Consider the following 19,948-nt stretch of genomic DNA (forward strand, 5'->3'; position numbering starts at 1 on the left):
AAAAAAATAAATGATTAATATAAATTAAACTGCCAATTTTTATAATTAAAATATGTAGATTATAGATAAAATAATAATTAATAAAAATAATAAATTAAATAAATAATTATTAAAAAATAAAATGTTGCGAAACTAAACGGATGGTTTTTGGCCCGCATTATGCTTAATTTTGGCCAAAATATGACCCGGACCCCGAAACTAATATTTTTAAAAATATTATTTATAAAGTTAAAAACAAAGGATAAGTTAAATTTTAAAAAAAGTACCAATTTGCTCAAATATAAAATATGACTTTGTAAAATCAATACAATTTGCTAAAACTCATAATTATGACTATTAATTAATTTTCAATCAATTTGCTCTTTCTAAAATTATGAGTTTAACCTAATTTTGATTGAATTTGCTAAAACTCAAATGTGAGTTATATACTGTATGTGATGTCCAGGGTCCTGTACTTACAGCTTCAATATCTTGCTGGTCATTTATTTTACGCTTTGATTTAAGATTTCTCATAGACTTCATAGCTAAATAATTAATAAAACAATGAAAAAATGGAAAGTTGAAAAGAACATGAAATAAAATCAGTTTAAATTATTTAAACTATTTAAACTATTTATATAAAATGATAATTAACAATATGATCGTTACATTATTAATCGCATAATTTATAATAATGGATATATAAACATATTATTGTAATACAAACTAATACTGGTAATATATTATTTTCATTTTTCACAAGTTTCATTTTATAAAATTATTATTATTGATAATATATTTAATAGTATTTCATAATTACTTCATATCAGAACATCATTAATTAGATAAAATATTCAAAGAATTTTGGTTAAATTTACACTGGCAATCTCTTATTCAATTGATTTTCATTTCGTAATTACATATCACATTAATAATAATTAGTTTTTACAAGTATAACATTACAGTACTTCATCCCTTTTTCATATTATATTCATTGTAGCCTTAAATTGGATTTAAATATTTTAAATTTTTTAAAATCATTATGATACACTATATTTTATATCATCATTTTTTATTGAAAGGGTATCTCAATTTTTAAAATGTGGACATGTAATATTTGCTTTAAAACTTTTAATCGTTCAACAAGTTATTATAATCATCGACGAAGCCACAAATTCAATTATGAAATAAGTAGTAGTGAACATGAATCAAGTTCAGATGAAGAGTCTTCAAAAGAAATTTCTTCAGATCAATTATTTTCAAAGAGGGATGATGTTTATAATCGTAATGATGGTGATGATGGTAAAGAATCAAATGAAAGTGACGAAAATACTAGAATTGCATTTGATGACTTATCTGTTCCTATTATTGAACATTCAGTTTTAGCAACAAATATAAACGAAATGGCAATTCCTATTTTTTCTAAAGATGATGATCAAACCTTTTCTGATGATCAATCTGATGAATAAAATTTTCCAAATGAGATTTATCGTGATTTTGTTAAGCTTGTTAAGTATCTCAAAGCATTTTTTTTTGTTAAGACTAGACGATTCATTTTAAATACTAATTTTTTTAATGTATTAGGTAGTACATTACAAACTATCAAATAATGTTGGTGATGCATTTTTTAAATTTCTTCACATTCATGCAAATTTTCCTAAAAGAACATTACCACCTTCCACTCGTATTGGCCTTCAATTCTTAGATAATTTAAAGAAAAAACATACTTTATTTAACTCAATACCTATAATCAATATTAACAATATTCAATACAATTTTGAATATCGGCCAATTTTATCAGGAATTGAGGAAATTGTAAGTAATGCTGAAATTGCAGAAGAATTGGTATTTGATTATAATGAAATTTGGATTAATCAAGAAGTGATATTTAAATATTTATACAAGATATTTTCTTTCTATGTGTATATTAATAATATTAATTCACCAATTTTAGGATGGTCAAAAATGTTCTTATAGTGAAATGTTTAATTGCAATTGGTGGAAGCAAGCAGTCAATCATGCGCCTTATAGTAGTAAGATTGTACCAATTATATTTTATTCAGATGCAACTACGCTTGATCATTTTGGAAAAAGTTCACGCCACCCAATATTTGTTACTATTGGAAATATTCCAACCAATCTTTGTAATAAACCTGAATCAAAAGTACTTGTTGGACTAATACCAATTTTAGAAAGTTCTAAACAAATGAAAGAAACTAAAGAATTTCATAAAGCAATTAGAATTACTTTCCATAACTGTTTTTAGATTCTTCTTGCTCCAATCTGAGTTCAACATCAAACAGGTATACAGCTGAAAGTTGGCAATAGTTATGTATGGTGTATGATGATAGTGGTAATGATATTAGGAGATTGGCCAGAAAATGGAAAATATTGCTTAACATATGATGGATCAAAATGTAAAAATCCATGTCATAATTGTCTTGTTGATTGGAATAATTTAAATAAAATTAAACTTGACAACTGAAGAAATATTACCAAGAACACAACAGAATATGCAAACTGCCATCAATTCTGGTTTGACAAAGCATTCTATTCATGAACAAAATAATGCCTTTTGGAATTTACTGTATGTATTTTTAATAAATGTTTTTGATAATAATATTAAATATTTTACTGACATTTTATTTAAGGAATTTTAACATTTATAGTGCAACAGTACCAGAAAAAATGCATCACCTTGATCTTGGACTTTTTCCTTACATGATTGAATTTACACGTAATTTATTAAAGAATCAGGGAGGAAATGCATTAGTTGAAAAAATGGATACAAGACTTGCAGCTATTCCACGACATCATGGACTTAAAATTTTCCATAATGGATTAGCAAATCTTGCTCGTTTTGCTGCACTTGAGTATCGAAATATGATGCGAGTTATGCCATTTGTACTTGATGGATTATTAGATAATGGAGGATTGGATAGCAAATTAATAGGTTTATATTTAAAATGGAATGATATGTATAGAAAAACAAGAAAATTAGCATTTACCAAAAAAGAGTTGGATAATTTTGAGGTATTAATTACTATTATATGAACCTATTTATATATTATTAATATAATCTAACTTATTAATAATGTAGAAATTAATGAAGAGTTGGGCAAAAGACTTTGTTTTAATTGGTTCTTATTCTAATAATCAATGTCAGTATCCAAAGCTTCATCATTTTCTTTATCATATGATTCCTGCTATTAAAGATTATGGCTCACCTAATGGTTGGAATGCTGAAACATTTGAATTTTTATATAAAGCCTATATCAAAGATCCTTATCATATATCAAATAAGCGTAATGTTAATCCTCAGATTTTAGGAACTGTAAATATCAATTTACAAAAAAAATATAATTTTATTTAATTTTGAATGTATCTTTTAATATTTCTTTTTAATGTTAAAACAGGTTATGCGAAAATTAACTTTACAAGAAGTATACAAGACAATATTTCTCAATAAACCACATCATTTTTACCAATCTAATGAAGTAATTTTGTATAAAAATTACAATAATATACCATTCTGACTCATTGAAACTACAGTTAATGAATTGAAAGTAAGAGAAGGCCTACCAGAAATTATTGATGGATTAGAACATTTTTTAGAAGCATTGAGTGAATATTTGAAAATAATGCCTTATTTAAATAATGAGGGTAATATTATTGACATGGAAACAGCTATAATTTCACTTTATGAATCAGTATGTTTAACTAACGGCAAATTTGTTTGAGCAACATTATCTTTTAATAATTTACCAATGTTTAATGATATATCAATTGAAATTGATGAAAGCCAATTAGAAGAATTTGTAACATATGATAATTCATGCTTTGCTAAGGTAAAAATATAGAAATTTTTATTATAAAATTAATTAATAACAACTGAATGAATTAACAAACAATTGTTAAATTGTAGGTTCTTTTGCTTGTACAGGTATTTTTAAATAATAATCATGAAGGTTTAAAATTGGCTTTAATTCGGTGGTATGATTTGAAAATTTAGTCTAAACATTTTAGATTAGATTGTCCATATATGAAAATGACTAATTTGTATAATTTGATTCCGATTGAATCAATTAATGAAATAGTTCATGTTATTCCACAATTTGAAAAAGTTGATTCATATTATATAAATACATTTGTAAATCTTTAGAACAGTTATATATGTTATCTATTGATGCAAATTATATATATTATATATAGGTAATTATTATAATTTTATACTTATTTGAAAATTAAATAAAACATATAAATATTTTTTAAACCTATACAAATTTATATAAAAATTTTATATAAAATATGTATCTAATTATATACATATATAGTTAGTATATAATAAAATACTTGCATAATTTTTATTTAACTATAAACTAGTTGTAGCCCGTCGCGCTGCGCCGGGGAATGGAGGGTGCATAATGATTAAAGCAAGAGAGTAATATAACAATATATTGGCAGCATACCCGATTTGCAATGCAGATTTTTATTGTTATCATATCATTACAATTGTATTAGTATAAGGCAAAAATATGTAAATAATTTTATGTCTCTATGACCAATAGAAGGCGAGTTATCCCATATTTTTCTTCAGAATCGCAGATTCTAAATTATTGATAAAATACATATGAGCTTATCACCGCCTTTTAATAGTCAAATTTTATGGTTCACTGGTGGATTACGAATTAATTGTTTCCAGAAGTCCATTTTGCCTCCAGGTGGTGTTCCTATAAAACCATCAATAAAATGTTAGGAAATGTTCTTAAACAAAATTAGCAAAAGAAAACAAAAAACCTTTTGTCTCCAAGAATCTCTGGAAGGTGTTCCTATAAAAAAAATTATTAAAAGAACATTAGGAACATTCTTGAACAAAATTAACAAAAGAAATAAACGAAAACTTACTTTTTATTTCCAAGAGTCTCCAGGGGGCATTCCTATAAAAAAAATTATTGAAAGAACATTAGAAACATTCTTAAATGGAATTAAGAAAAGAGACGAAAAAAAAAACTTACCTTTCGTCTAGGGTGTTCCTACAAAAAAAATTATCAAAAGAACATTAGGAAATGTTCTTAAACAAAATTAGCAAAAGAAAATGAAAACCTTTTGTCTCCAAGAGTTTCTGGGAGGGGTTCCTATAAAAAAATTATTCAAAGAATGTTAGGGAACATTCTTAAATGAAATTAACAAAAGAAAACAAAAAAAAAACTTACCTTTCATTTCCAAGAGTCACCAGGAGGCGTTCCTACAAAAAAATTATTAAAAGAATGTTAGGAAACGTTCTTAAATGAAATTAACAAAAGAAAACAAAAAAGAAACATTACTTTTCATCTCCAAGAGTCACCAGGAGGCGTTCCTATAAAAAAAATTATTAAAGAACGTTAGGAAATATTCTTAAATGACATTTAACAAAAGAAACAAAAAAGAAACATTACCTTTCATCTCCAAGAGTCACCAGGAGGCGTTCCTACAAAAAAATTATTGAAAGAACGTTAGGAAACGTTCTTAAATGACATTAACAAAAGAAAACAAAAAAGAAACATTACCTTTCATCTCCAAGAGTCACCAGGAGGCGTTCCTACAAAAAAATTACTGAAAGAACGTTAGGAATGTTCTTGAACGAAATGAATGGGAAAAAATGAAAAAAAACACCTTTTATTTTTAGGAGTCCATTTTGTCTTCAGGGTATTCCTACAAAAAAAGGGTAATGAAAAAAAAACATTATAAAACGAAGTAAAAATAAAAATAAAAAATAAAAAATAGATTGATTATCTAAATACACAACCAATAAAATTTTAAAATCACATCACGTGATAGGGTGCATTTGAACGCCAGGTGCGTTTAAATTTTAAACCCTTTTATCTATTATTTATATCTATATATCTATATAACTAAAAGGTCATATAAAATTGTATAACGATATAATGTGTATTTATCTGTATTATTGATTTATTATCTGTTATTTTTTAGTTAAATTTTTGGATCGGTAAATCAATATCATGAATACCGATCAATCTGATCATTTATATCATCATTTTATCATTACAAATGCCGATCATTTTATATAATAAATCATTAAATCATACTATGAACACCGATCATTTCTGTTGACTGAAATTATCATAGCTTTATTACCAAATTACCAAAATTTAGATATTTTAAAAAAAGCTATTATAAAATTAAAATTATCTATAATATTATAATTTCGTATGATTTAACATAAAATATATTTTTGATCCCTGTTTCATATGATACATCTACATAATATATTATAAATTAATTTTTTCATTATATAGGACATATTAAAGTAAGTTAAATAAAAAAATTCTATAATATTTAGATTACCCTGTATAAATAATTTGAATTGTGTAATGGGTGGTTTGTCTGCTCCCGAAATATTTGATCTATATTATTATGGTAAAATCCATTAATCAGTAAATTATAGTATTAATACCAAATTGCTATTTTATTGCTGAAATTTAAAAAAAAATTAATTAGCCCGTTTATTGATTACAAATACTTATTATTATAACTATGTACTCTTTTCATGATTAGATTGAAGGTCCTGAAAGTGTGATCCAAAGTATTCATGTCGGATATTTACTAATTAGATTCCAATTTTTTTAAAATAAAATGCAATTAAATGTTTTTTTGATTTTTTTTCTTATAACAATGGGACACAATTATTTTTTTTTTAAAATTATATTTATTTCGTCAATAACAATATTTTTTTCGTCAATAACAATAGGATACAATGTAATTTTTTTTGATATTAATAATGATAACTTTCAATATTATTCATTCAATATTAAAATTTTTCGATAACAATAAATTCCACAAATACATTATTTTTATCAAAATGTTCTTTTGATAAATCATAAATCATCAACATATATTTTATTTTTGTGATAATATATATAAAACATCAATTTTCCATCAACATAATATGTAATATTTTGTTAATACTAAATTAATATGGCTTCACTTCAGGAAACATTTGAAGATAAAACGCCTGAACAATGTAAAAAAAGATCAAATAATGAAAGTCAAACCTGTACAGACATGCATAAATCTCATAGATATCAGTGAATTAAAATTCTCATATTACATCAAGAGAACTGTCAGACAAAAAACATTGTATATAATGAAATTTTTCAAAATATTTAACACTCATTTATTGTAAATATAATTTAAATTACTCTAATGCACTATAATTATATCATTCTAATATATAGCTACATTATTGTAAATATGATTCATATCATTTCTAAATATAATTTATATTATTCTAATACTGTAAATATCATTCCAATAATATGATTTAATATATCTTATTTTAATATTTTTTTGTTAACTAATTATTAACTATATATCAAGTTTTAATTAATAAACAAAAAACTGTAACCATTTTTAATTTACATTATAATACCAAATTGTTCTATTTAAACAAACTCATTAGGTCCAGTGCGAAGCAACAGGTAACTGCTAGTATATATATAAAATAATTAGTACTGTTAGGCGCAGATGAATCATGTGAATCATGCGATACAATTCAAAGATTATTTATACAGGCTAATCTAAACGTTAGAAGATCGACATGTATTTTTTTATTATATTAATATATAGATTACAAATAAACTTATATTTAAGTAATTCTATATCTATATAATTTTATATATAATACTTGCATATTATTTATTCGACTATAAATTACAAATAAACTTATATTTAAATGGTTTTATATTTACACAAATTTATATAAAATATTTATAATATTTCTATATTTAAATAAAAAGCAAATAAAATGTATATGCGTATTATAGACTTATAAAAATTTATATTGGATATATATAGGATTATAGATATTACATAAATTCTATAAAAAATATAACTGCTGATGAGGTAGATCTGCTTCCGCAGTCTATCTTAAAATATTTTCTCTGCAAGGAAGAACATTCATGAAAGATTGTGATAGAGCTTCAAGCGGTAACTCAGTAAACAACTAACAACCATGCTAGGAAATCATGGAGCAGATTCCGGAAAAAAAGTCAATTAAATTAAAATCCCAATTCTATATTCCCTTGTATTCCCATTGAAATCTACCATGAGTTATTACCATATAAAAAATTGGCTTTTTTTTTAAAAAGAAAATGTGAATAATTTAATAACTAGGCGATATCTCTTTTATAACATAATTCAAACATTTGATTAACAGCAGCACCATCTAAAGGCTTTCATTTTAAATAAACGTATCTCCCACCTTATTATCATTATATTTAGTAATTAATATTCTGTAAATTTGAGCCAATCATGATCAAGTCCAAATACAGTGAATGAGCGAAGTTCAGCTAAGTATAATTATCAAGCACGTATCTTTTGGCCTTCTGCTTTTATGTACGCACGCTATAAATTTTTGGCTACCGTTTCAATAACAAATGCAGTATACGTTATTATAAACAAAATATTTCAATACTTTTGATGTATCAAACGATACTTTGAAAAAATAATTTCTATTGAAAGTCTTCATCTATATGTTTCACCTCACAATCAAATATATTACTATTGATTAATTAATCCAACTACTTGTCTATAATATAATTTGTAAAATAAATTGAATTTAAATACTATATGTAAAAATGATTTGTGATGTGTAACAGTTAAAAAAATTTCTGTATAACGTTAGTGATAAATAGAAACTTTACATATTTACAAACCTTATTTTAAAGGGATATAAAATTAAATATTTATTTGATAGGTATATATACAAACAATAAGTATAGTCTTAATTATACATGGGTGATATCTAAAAGATCATCTAATTTATGTACAGCATTTTCATGACCTTGTTTAGCAGATTTTTTATACCAATAAATCGCTTGATTCTTATTTTTTTCAATTCCATTTCCAATTTCATACATTACACCAAGATTAAATTGAGCAAATTTATTTTCTAAATTTGCAGCCATTAAATATAATTCAAATGCTTTTTGAGTATTAACATTAGTTCCAATACCACTATCATAACAACATCCCAAGTTATTCAACCCATAAGAATTTTCTGAATCAGCAGCTTTTTGATATAATTCAAATGCCTTTGGTATATTAATGTCAGTTCCAATACCTTCTTCATAACACCAACCTAAATTATTTATTCCACTCGAATTTCCTAAATCTGCAGCTTTTTGATATAATTCAAATGCTTTTTGTAAATTAATATCAATTCCAATACCTTCTTCATAACAATAACCTAATTTATCTATTGCATTTGGAATTCCTTTATCTGCTAATTTTTTAGATAATTCAAAAGCTAAAATACAATTTTTATTAATACCTTTTCCATGAACATACATTTCAGCAAGATATAATTGGGCTATATTATTCTCTAATTCTGCCGCTTTTTGATATAATTCAATTGCTTTTTTCTTATCAATATTAGTTTCAATTCCATAATAATTAAAATATCCTAGTAAACAAATATTATTTGAATAATCATATTGATTATTTAAAAGCCAATTATAAATTTCTTTTGGAATTAATTTGTAATTATTAATAAAATTATGAACATGTCGTTTTATTATTCCTTCATCTTTTCCTTCGTTTAATTCCTTAAAAATAAGATTAATTAATTCATCAATTACGATACTTAAATCTTCTTCAAAAATATTTTCATGAATATTTTGAATTGTAGGTTTTATTTCTTTTATGTTAATTTTATCAAAATTTTGTAAATATTCATTTAATAAATTATTTTCAATTAATAAATTATTTGTATTTGATAAGTAAAAATTATCCGAATAAATTTTAATAACAGACATTGCAAAATGAAAATAAAAAAAGGGGGAGGTAAATAATTTTTTTTTTTCACGACTATTTTAATTAAGCATATGGTGACACTGCGGCCTAATTTGTCAATGATCACCCTTAGCAAATTTTTGAGCTACTGTAAATTTTGATAAGCGTAACGTAACGTCAACTAAAATAACCTTATAAAATACTTGAAGGTTTTTAAATTACATTATCTAATTTAACGCGCTAATTAACAATCTCATTATATTATCTGATTCAATAAGGAAAGGCTGTCGATAGGTAGGTTAAGCCCGTGGGTAGGTTTTTTGCTAGGTTTTTTTTTCAAAAAAAATAATTTCTAATAAAATTTTATTGTGTTAAGTAATTTACAAAATATACAATATATTTGGTTAATCAAGTTTAATAATATAAAAATTACTTAATTCTAACTGACTTTTACAGTTTTACCCTAGTGGCTTAGAATAAAGCATGAAGGTGTGGCGCATTATGATTTATTGACAACTTGAATAACAATCCTGTGATTCTACCCAATTACCTGTGTAGTTGCTTTCTTTGTACAAACAAATATTTTTGTTATTAAATCGCACATGACCGCGTCAATTATACAAAACGTTTTATCGTCTGTACGAACACTGTGATTTAAAATAACTAAAATCATGTGAGTATATTAAACGTATTAAATTCTTAAACTTGCCAAACATTATTGAGTCGTTAAAATTTAAAATCCTATTTAGCTCTCTTATACCAATCTAAAAAATTTTGTCAATACTAGTAACAAGATATAAAAATTCAATTTAGGAAAAATGGTTAGATTTATTATAATCGGTTTCAATATATTAATTGGTGGATGAATTTTTCCTTTTTCTCTCTCAAATTGCGAAACTGTAATTATATTAATAAATTTTAGTTAAAATTTGATGAATAAATTATTTAATAGATATTTAATAATAAAAGAAAAAAATATATTATTATAAATAACATGAAAGTTTTTTTAATTTGTTCAGAGCATCTTCATCTCCTTGTTCAGCAGATTTTTTGTACCAGTAAATTGCTTTATCCATATCTTTCTCGGTCCCATTTCCCTTTTCATACATTAAAGCAAGATTATATTGAGCGAAATCATCTCCCAAATTTGCCGCCATTTGATATAATTCAAATGCCTTATTTTTATCAACACTAGTTCCAACTCCATTCTCATAACAATATCCTAAGTTAAACATTCCATATGAACTTCCAAAATCTGCTACCTTTTTATATAATTCAAATGCTTTTCCCATATTAGCATCAGTTCCAATTCCATGATAATAACAATATCCTAACATATTTATACCGCTTATATATTCTTTTTCTGCTAATTTTTCAGATAATTCAAATGCTTTACCATAATTTTTATCAACACCTTCTCCATCTATATACATGCTAGAAAGATTATGTTGTGCTATAATATTGCCTAAATTTGCTGCTTTCTGATAAAATTCAAGTGCTCTTTGTTTATTAACTTTTACTTCAATTCCATGATAATTAAAATATCCGAGAAAATAAATAGAATTTGAATCATTTTGATTATTTAAAAGCCATTTATAAATTTCATTTAATTTTAATTTGTGATTATTAATATAATCGAAAACATGTTGTTTCCTTACTCTTTCCACTTTTCCTTCATTTACTTCTTTAAAATAAAAATCAACTAAATCATCAATTACTATACTTAAATCTTCTTCAAAAAAATTTTCATTAATATTTTGAGTTGTAGGTTCTATCTCTTTTAAAATATTCAATTTATTAAAATTTTGAATAATTTGAGAAATTTTATGTAATGAATTATTATTAGTATTATTAATATTTATCAATTTAATATTATCTAAATTAAGTTGTTTATCGGACATTTTTTTAAAGGGAGAACTGATAAGGGGAAAGAAAGTAAATAATTTTTGTGTAATTTTTTTTTTTTTCACTTAATATAATTTTATGGTGATACTGCAGGCGCAGATCGACAATTAGAAAGTTGGCTTTGTGTTTCCGCAGCAAATTTGAGTTACCGCAGTTTTTATTGACCGCAGCGAATATTTTAATCAAAAAATGGAAAAAATGGCCTAAAGATTCGCATTATACGTTACATACGAGCTTTTTTTCTTTATTTTCAAAAAGGGATAGACGGGATAAAACCAATAAATCACGTGAATATTTAAGCACATGTACATAAGCGAAAAATTAAAAAAAAAATTGTTCTAACTAAAATAACTAACTCAGCCGACAAGACTTTCATATATCTGGAAGAATCTGGTAACGTCCGCAGTTTTTTATAAAAATTTACTTCTTTATTTTCATACAAGTGATAGCGACGGCTTTTCTGCAACACCGCAGTTATATTATGAACGGGAATTGGTGAAATTTGGCTTAGAGTAATGATTTGGTAGATGATGTCCAATTTGGTAAACATTAACAAATCCAACTTTGTTTTTATATGTTCTTTTGAACATTGAACCTGTTCTTTTATTGTAAATGAACCGCCGTCATAAGTTAATAAATCTAGTGTCACGAAATACTAATAATAATGAGTTCACAGACTCCTCATATGACTTTCCAGACAAAATGAAGAAATTATGAATAATATATTTATTTATTTTATTTATTTTATTCATCAAGAGTGAAATCCGGACTACTAGAGGTAAAAGATACATAGTAAGAAAGACTAACTAAAGCAAGTTAACGGACGTGTTCCTCATATAAGGGGATCACCCTTCGTTAAAGGAAAAGAAAAAGAAAGCAGCTACCCACAGAGAAACTAGTCAAACTACGCCGCTGGGATAATTATTATGAATGATATAAGTCGTTATCGACAACCTTTACTCAGCGGATCACGTGCCAATTTATTTTGACAACTTAAGACATCTCTGAAAATCTATTGGTTAATCATTGTTCTGGAAGTATGTCTGGAATCGCCGTAACACAGGACTTATTTAAAGATTTTACAAAATTTATTGAGTAAAAACATTCCGCGAATACAGCTTTACTAATTTTGTATACTTTTACCGTATTTTGCGGTATATAAGCACCCTTTTTTGCACTTAATGCCGGCCAAGATCCTCATAATTCTGGTCAAAATAGCCATAATTCCGGCCAGGGGTGCTTATTTTCGGGAGGTGCTTATTAACAACAAAATACGGTATATTTAACGAAAAATAAACGTCCTTCTTTACAAATCCTGCTATAACGTAATGAGAAAAAATTGTAAATTTTTAAAAGTATTTTACATTAATAATTCGTTTCAACTTTTAATTAAAATAATAATTTGCTAAATATATTAATGAATTGACAAGACAAAAGATTAATTTCAAAATATGAACGTAGTTTCTGCAAAGACTTTAATTGATCAATTATAATAGGTGATTCTGATGAACAATTTCCATAACAACTTGTTGTAAAGTAGTCTTCTTGACATTAAATGATTCAATTGATAGTTTACAGGTTTCTTTAATGGATGATCCATTTTTATATCTGGTCTCATTGTCGTTAAGTCACTTAAGTGATGCAATTGATAATTCACAGGTTTCTCTAATGGGTGATTCATTTTATTGCAGATCTCTTAAAAGAGAGTTTCATTCTATTAACAGTTAAATAATAATTATAAATAGCAATTAATTATTAAATTGTGATAGTGCAAAATTTTTATAATTTGAATCTACCTCAAACTTGAGTCTTTTTATTTATAGTTTAAGTGTTCTCCAGTTGCTTGTCATGATTTTTCTAAATAAATTAGACGATTAATTAATAAATAACTACTAATTATTATAAAAGTATCGATTATTTTCACAGACTTGGCATTTCAGATACTATTAAGATGTAATATAATTCTTTTTTTTTTGCTATGATTTTTAATATTAAACATTAATCATTCCATACTTAACACAGAAATAAATGGAATAACAAATACGCAGGCACAGAATGACTACAAACTTTTACGCGCTTTACATAATCAAAAAAAATCACATGGTACACTGATTAATCAAAAAAGGGGATATTTTGATTTATTATAAAATTATAACGAGAAAAAAAGTAGCCTGTCGTTAATTTAACACTAAAATGTGTCTAATATTATTACTATTATATATACATTGTGTTGTCATATTTCAAATCTATATAAAATTAATGTAGAAGGTTTAACGCTATATTCTTTATTAATTTCATATTTTATTTATTTTCTAAGTAAGCTAATAAATCGTTCAAAAAATAAATAGAATCAATAGTAATTTGCAAATTATATGGTAATTGATGTAATTAGGTATATATAGACAAGTTTATTCAAGAATCACAATTAAATGCAAGAAATAAATTTGAATTTAATGAATAATTGATTAAGATATTCTCATACTTTTTCTTAATTTTAATATTTATTAATTTTCTCTCCACCCTCCTCAAAGATTTGTCATAGTAATAATAAACGAACGAACCAAATACGTATGTAATCTTTTAAATTTATCCATAAGCTATGATTCCTATCTTCATTTTAAAGAATCCAAACATTATCATATCTCAAAAATTATTCTTTCATATTTATTGACGATTCTTTTTTGAGCATTTTTTACATATTCAGTTGGTATACCTCGTTTTTTCCGTCGTTTGTCAAAAATAATTGATGTAAAAAGGTTTTTCGTATACATTTCTTTCAAATTTCTCCAAATCTTTCTATTCTAGTAATTTTTTAAATTTAAAATTTTCCGAGCTTGTTCGCTGCGCCACATTCATTTATTCCGCTGAAGAGTTTTTGACGTAGAGAATCAAAAAAAATCATTCTTGTATTGGATGTATTAAATAATTTAATTAAAATAATAAAATCACAATTGTTTGTAACTTTGTATAATAAGTCAGAGTGGATAAAAAACATTCGTTAATTTAAATATTAATTCAACCGTTTTAAGATGGTTTAATAAAGTGGAAATTAACAATATATTTGCGCATTTTAGAGAATTAAATTTATCATACAAATTTAAATTATTATTAAGAGGAAGTCGTGAACTCATGATGGATTTATTAAAGTTTCATGAATTTGTACAATTTTTTTTAAAATAATGTACTAAAAATAAAAATTATACTTTTATTAGCTAAATATACAAATTGATACTACAGGCTACTAATCTTTTGTGAATTAAACCTTGTAAATCATATATAATAATTTATTCATTTAAAATATGATTCAATTTATTTTGAGCATATTGGTATCCTTGTTTAGCAGATTTTTTGTACCAATAGATTGCTTGATTCTTATCTTTTTTAATTACATTTCCTTTTTCATACATCAAAGCTAGATTACATTGTGCAAAACGATTTCCCAAATTTGCTGCCTTTTGATATAATTCAAATGCTTTTTGTTTATTAGCATCGACTCCAATTCCTTTTTCATAACAACGCCCTAAATTACTTATTCCGTGTGAATTTTCTAAATCTGCTGCTTTTTGATATAATTCAAATGCTTTTTGCTTATTAATTCCAGTTACAAATTCGTTTTCATAATACCACCCCAAATTATTTACACCATGAGAATTTCCTAAATCTGCTGCTTTTTGGTATAATTCAAATGCTTTTTGTTTATAAACATTAGTTCCAATTCCACAATCATGACAAAATCCCAACAAATTTATTCCACTTGAATAATTTTTATCTGCTAATTTTTTAGATAATTCAAAAGCTTTTTCATAATTTTTATCAATACCATCACCATCCATATACATATTAGCAAGATTATATTGAGCTATACCAATTCCCAAATTTGTTGCTTTTTGATATAATTCAAATGCTTTTTGCATATTAATATTTATTTCTATTCCATGATAATTAAAATATCCAAGTAAGTAAATAGAATTTAAATCATTTTGATTATTTAAAAGCCAAGTATAAATTTCTTGTAATTTTATCTTAAGATTGTTAATATAATCAAAAAAGTATTTCTTTCTAATATTCGCTTCTTTTCCTTTATTTACTTCTTTAAAATCAAGTTTAACAAGTTCATCAACTACGATACTTAAATCTTCTTCAAAAATACTTTCATTAATGCTTTGAGTCGTGGGTTCCAATTCTTTTATATTCATTTTATAAAAATCCTAGAATAAAAATAATTTGAATATGATCTAAATTATTTAAATATTTAAAAATTTTATTGTTAAAAAAAATTTTTAATCAGGCTAAATTACTTTGTGTAATTAATTTTCATAATTGTTTATTCGTTTGTGTACGGGTACCCGGAGTTTTTGATTAATTTGTCAATCTTGTCACACAAATGTATAAATATTGCAAATTTCACTTTCCCCAAACGGGAAAATAAATACGTTGCGCCAATCTCTTAAAAATATTTTAACGTTATAGACATTTAACACATTTTTTTCAGATAGTGCTACCCCCCGAAATCATCCTTAAGTGGATCTACTGCTACTGAATCTTCGTGAATTTTCCATTTGTAGATCGTCAAACAAAGAATGATTTCGATGCTTTATAGGCTTTTTTGTTTTTATTATTAACAAATAATAATTTTGGATCTTTTGTTAGTATATTAATCGTTATTATATTCATAAAAAAATTTTTTGTTTGTTTATTAATGCCTTAACAGTTTACCAATACTTTTTTTTTAATTTGATTAGTCACATAATGATGATTGATGATTTACGTTGTGCAAAATTGATATGGTTCACATGGTGACACACATGAGTTCAACCTGAAAAAAAATGCGCATCTGTATTTTCTTTTTCAAAAAAAAGGGGCGAACAAAAATGTCACAACTTCCCGCCAACTGTATTAACGAAATTTTCGAATATTTAGAGAAATATAAGAAAACTTTATATTCATGTTTATCAATCAGTCATCTTGTGAAATTTCCGTTAGAATCTTATGGAGAAACGTTTGGAATTATAGTAATCGAACTTATAATACTTTAATTATATGTCTTCCTAACGAATCAAAAGAATTATTATTTCATCAACAACAACAAATCACCAATGTTAAAATTAATTATCGTTTAAAAAAATTTTAAGATATTTAGGTAAAATAGAAGTAATTATCATGCGATCATATATTTATTAGAATAAAGTTAAAAAAGAAATATTATGAACGCCAGTTTTACTAAATTTGTGATACATGTCCATCCAAAATCGAGAGGATTAGATCAAATAAATTGCTTGATTCTTATTGTCACTTACCTTAATCCCTAGTCATCTTAAGAAATGCAAACGAAGAAAAATATATAATATGGAAAGTACATATCCAGAGTCGTTTATTTGCCAAATATTCGGATATTCTTAACAATAACAGCTGTATTATTTCCTCCGTTGATATATCCTTATAAATTTAATTACGTTCCCAAGATAGTTTACATTGACCATAATTTTTAATGAGAGAATTGATTGTAATTGTCCACAACTTTGAAACTGTCTCACTAGATATTGTCTCTTTCAAAAGCGTAGATTTACATGGGACTTGTTTTCTAAGGAACGAACGTAATCCATTTCTCGTTAGTTCTGTGAGACATTCTTCTCCGCTCACTACTTCAGTGATATTATATATCAACATAAATGTTCGTAGCTTGCAGGATATGTGATCTCTGGTTTTTTGCTTAATCGCATTCTCCAATGAAACCTTTCTTTTGCAGCATATGAAGACTAGCTGTTGTGTTAAGAGAGATACAAACCGGTTTAAATTTCCAGCGCAAACAATAGTATTTCAATTCTAATCATTTTAACTCTCGTCTTATGCATGATGTATTACCATTTTAGAAAAAATAAATTTGACATACATACCATCTGTACGGATTATCCAATCATCTTGTAACGGTATGGAACACCCATTACACTTCCAAAAAATGATATATATGTGAAATAGAATTCAGTAGACTTATTGTGGATTCTTCGTTCGTGGAATAAAGCAGTTTATTATTTAAATCTACCCTTATTTACAGACTGATTTTTATTAACGCAAAATAATGTACAATCGTGTTAAATAAAACTACATCAAAAGAAAAAATACTACTCATATATACACGTTATAAATTATATCGGACAAGGTTATGATATACTATTTACAAATGAAATGTTTATACAAAGTAATGATCACATAACTTCTTGTTAATCAAGCCAAAATAGTTTCTTTTGTTTTCGACTGAGGAACCGTAACATGACGATAAATTTGACAACGTTTGCCTGGTTGTTTAAATCCAATTTTATTGATATCGATTTGTACGTAAACTTATATCCAGAATGCGCTTTCTCGTAATCAAATAATTTAACAAATAACACCCACAACATTTATTTTTGATAAATAGGCGTATTGATTATTTCTTTGCAGGATACAGATTTTTCTCTTGTCTGCTGATGTTGAACTAATTTATTGACTGATGACACGGCGGAAGTTTCTCCTGTGATCCTGTCTGCCGATGTTCGATTAATTTGTTGACCGAAGAGGACACAGAATTTCCTCTTATTTGTTTATGCTCGATTGACTTGTCAAATGAGGACACTTTGACGACAATGCCAACAACATATCTCCCACTTTTGCAACCAAGTAAATTTTATTGGTAACTTTACTTCTTTTCTGTACCCAAGGCACGAGAACTTTTTTAAACATTATTACATTATACAAGTACTGGATGCTTACAGCATCGGACGCTTCTCTATTAGTACCACTTGAAACCATAAGGTAACAAAATGCCAGTTGAAGAACGTAGAATTATTTTTTGTTTTACTCGGTCTTTAAAAGTATCTCTGTATTTATCATCACATGGATCGTTGAAAGCAGTAGGGTCAGCTTCTGTTAATAGCGAAACCTTGCCCCGAATTATTAATTCAAAAACTTGGTGCATTATTTTACGCCATGGTTCATCGAAATAATAGTCAGTTCTATCGACAATTACTATTAATAATACATTATTGTCAGCAGTACCTTCATGTCGTTTAAACGAAAACTATATTAGCAATAGTGTTTAATTTTTATTAACCATGTTATTAATGAAAAAGATTCTCGTGGAATTGATTCTGGCTAGAGTGATATAAAATAATAACGACTTATGACGAATCGTTATGTCATATTTGCATCTGGGTCAGATATGTTCCTCGAAAACAAAGATTTTTGTAAATTTTTTGATGTGGTCAACTTATTCAGAAAATCCTAACTATGAGATCGTACGGTTGCTTTGTTTTAGAAGAACTGCGCATACCTCACGTAGTACAATGACGTTTAGCTTCGAAGACTATATTGTTATTACATACACAGTATATACTGCGGAGTGGATTAACATGACTCCTTAACATACAGTGGATTTTTTTAATTAGCCTAATTTACTATATTATACTCTACAAATGACAATTCATGACGTATTACATTATAGGGACGAATTATTATATATAGATAACGATATTGTTTGAAATTTCAGGGTTTCATTATTTAATGTTAAGATCATCATCTTAACGACCCCATTTGATAATACAATATCATCACAATATCACTTATCGTTACGATATAGATATAAATATAATACAGATGGTTTACATAATAAAGTATTTTTGTATAATGTCAAATTGACGGGATTTTTGATTTTACCTTACGTTAAGACAAAAAAATTTAATATAAAAACCCGTTTTAACCCATTTAACAGTTAACAACCTTACGGTAGGTCGTTTTATAAGTTGTATGAATAGTTATAGTTTTCATTTTCTATTTCTTTCTTTTCGGTTACTTTTTTTGAGTTTTGCTAACTTTTTTGCCGATTATTTTTTTTTAAAAAAATTTTCAAAAAAAAAATTATTTGTTATTCATTTCACTTTACATAGATTTTATTTATTTGGACATTTTTTGACAATGACTCTTACGTTTAAAATTATATAATTATATAAAATTTACTAGTAGGTTAAATCGCCCAGGCTAAATCACCCCGGGTTAAAATTAGTCTTATACATTTTTTTTCTTCTCAAAATCTTGTTCTAACGTCTTTTTTTATATAATTATATAAAATTTACTAGTAGGTTAAATCGCCCAGGTTAAATCACCCCGGGTTAAAATTAGTCTTATACATTTTTTTTCTTCTCAAAATCTTGTTCTAACGTCTTTTTTTTCTTTTGTAGTTTCAATGTTTATCTTCGAAAATGTCTTTGTAAATAAGAAAGAAGCTAAAATTGGCTTCTTT

The 19,948-nt window shown here is 25.7% G+C and overlaps 4 protein-coding genes across 4 annotated transcripts; 1 reads left to right on the top strand and 3 right to left on the bottom strand.

Annotated features, from left to right (window-relative positions):
• Positions 1-2,492: 2,492 nt before the first annotated feature.
• OCT59_023598 (uncharacterized protein) lies at positions 2,493-4,141 on the top strand (the record flags this gene model as incomplete). The annotated part of the gene is made up of 8 exons (XM_066134825.1): positions 2,493-2,566; positions 2,649-3,012; positions 3,080-3,313; positions 3,396-3,484; positions 3,551-3,642; positions 3,721-3,827; positions 3,905-3,922; positions 3,992-4,141. 8 exons carry the CDS (start codon positions 2,493-2,495, stop codon positions 4,139-4,141), a joined length of 1,128 nt encoding a protein of 375 aa, XP_065990910.1.
• A 4,556-nt stretch (positions 4,142-8,697) lies between these two features.
• OCT59_023599 (uncharacterized protein) lies at positions 8,698-9,797 on the bottom strand. The gene has a single exon (XM_066134826.1). It carries the CDS (start codon positions 9,792-9,794, stop codon positions 8,766-8,768), a length of 1,029 nt encoding a protein of 342 aa, XP_065990911.1. The 5' UTR covers positions 9,795-9,797; the 3' UTR covers positions 8,698-8,765.
• Positions 9,798-10,754: 957 nt separating this feature from the next.
• On the bottom strand, positions 10,755-11,672 carry OCT59_023600 (uncharacterized protein; the record flags this gene model as incomplete). The annotated part of the gene is made up of 1 exon (XM_066134827.1): positions 10,755-11,672. One exon carries the CDS (start codon positions 11,670-11,672, stop codon positions 10,755-10,757), a length of 918 nt encoding a protein of 305 aa, XP_065990912.1.
• Positions 11,673-14,782: 3,110 nt separating this feature from the next.
• OCT59_023601 (uncharacterized protein) lies at positions 14,783-15,908 on the bottom strand. The gene has a single exon (XM_066134828.1). The coding sequence runs from the start codon at positions 15,870-15,872 to the stop codon at positions 14,961-14,963; it is 912 nt and encodes a 303-aa protein (XP_065990913.1). The 5' UTR covers positions 15,873-15,908; the 3' UTR covers positions 14,783-14,960.
• Between the last annotated feature and the right edge of the window lie 4,040 nt (positions 15,909-19,948).

This window comes from Rhizophagus irregularis, chromosome 4 (assembly GCF_026210795.1).
Source record: "Rhizophagus irregularis chromosome 4, complete sequence".
NCBI classification, from domain to species: Eukaryota; Fungi; Glomeromycota; class Glomeromycetes; order Glomerales; family Glomeraceae; genus Rhizophagus; species Rhizophagus irregularis.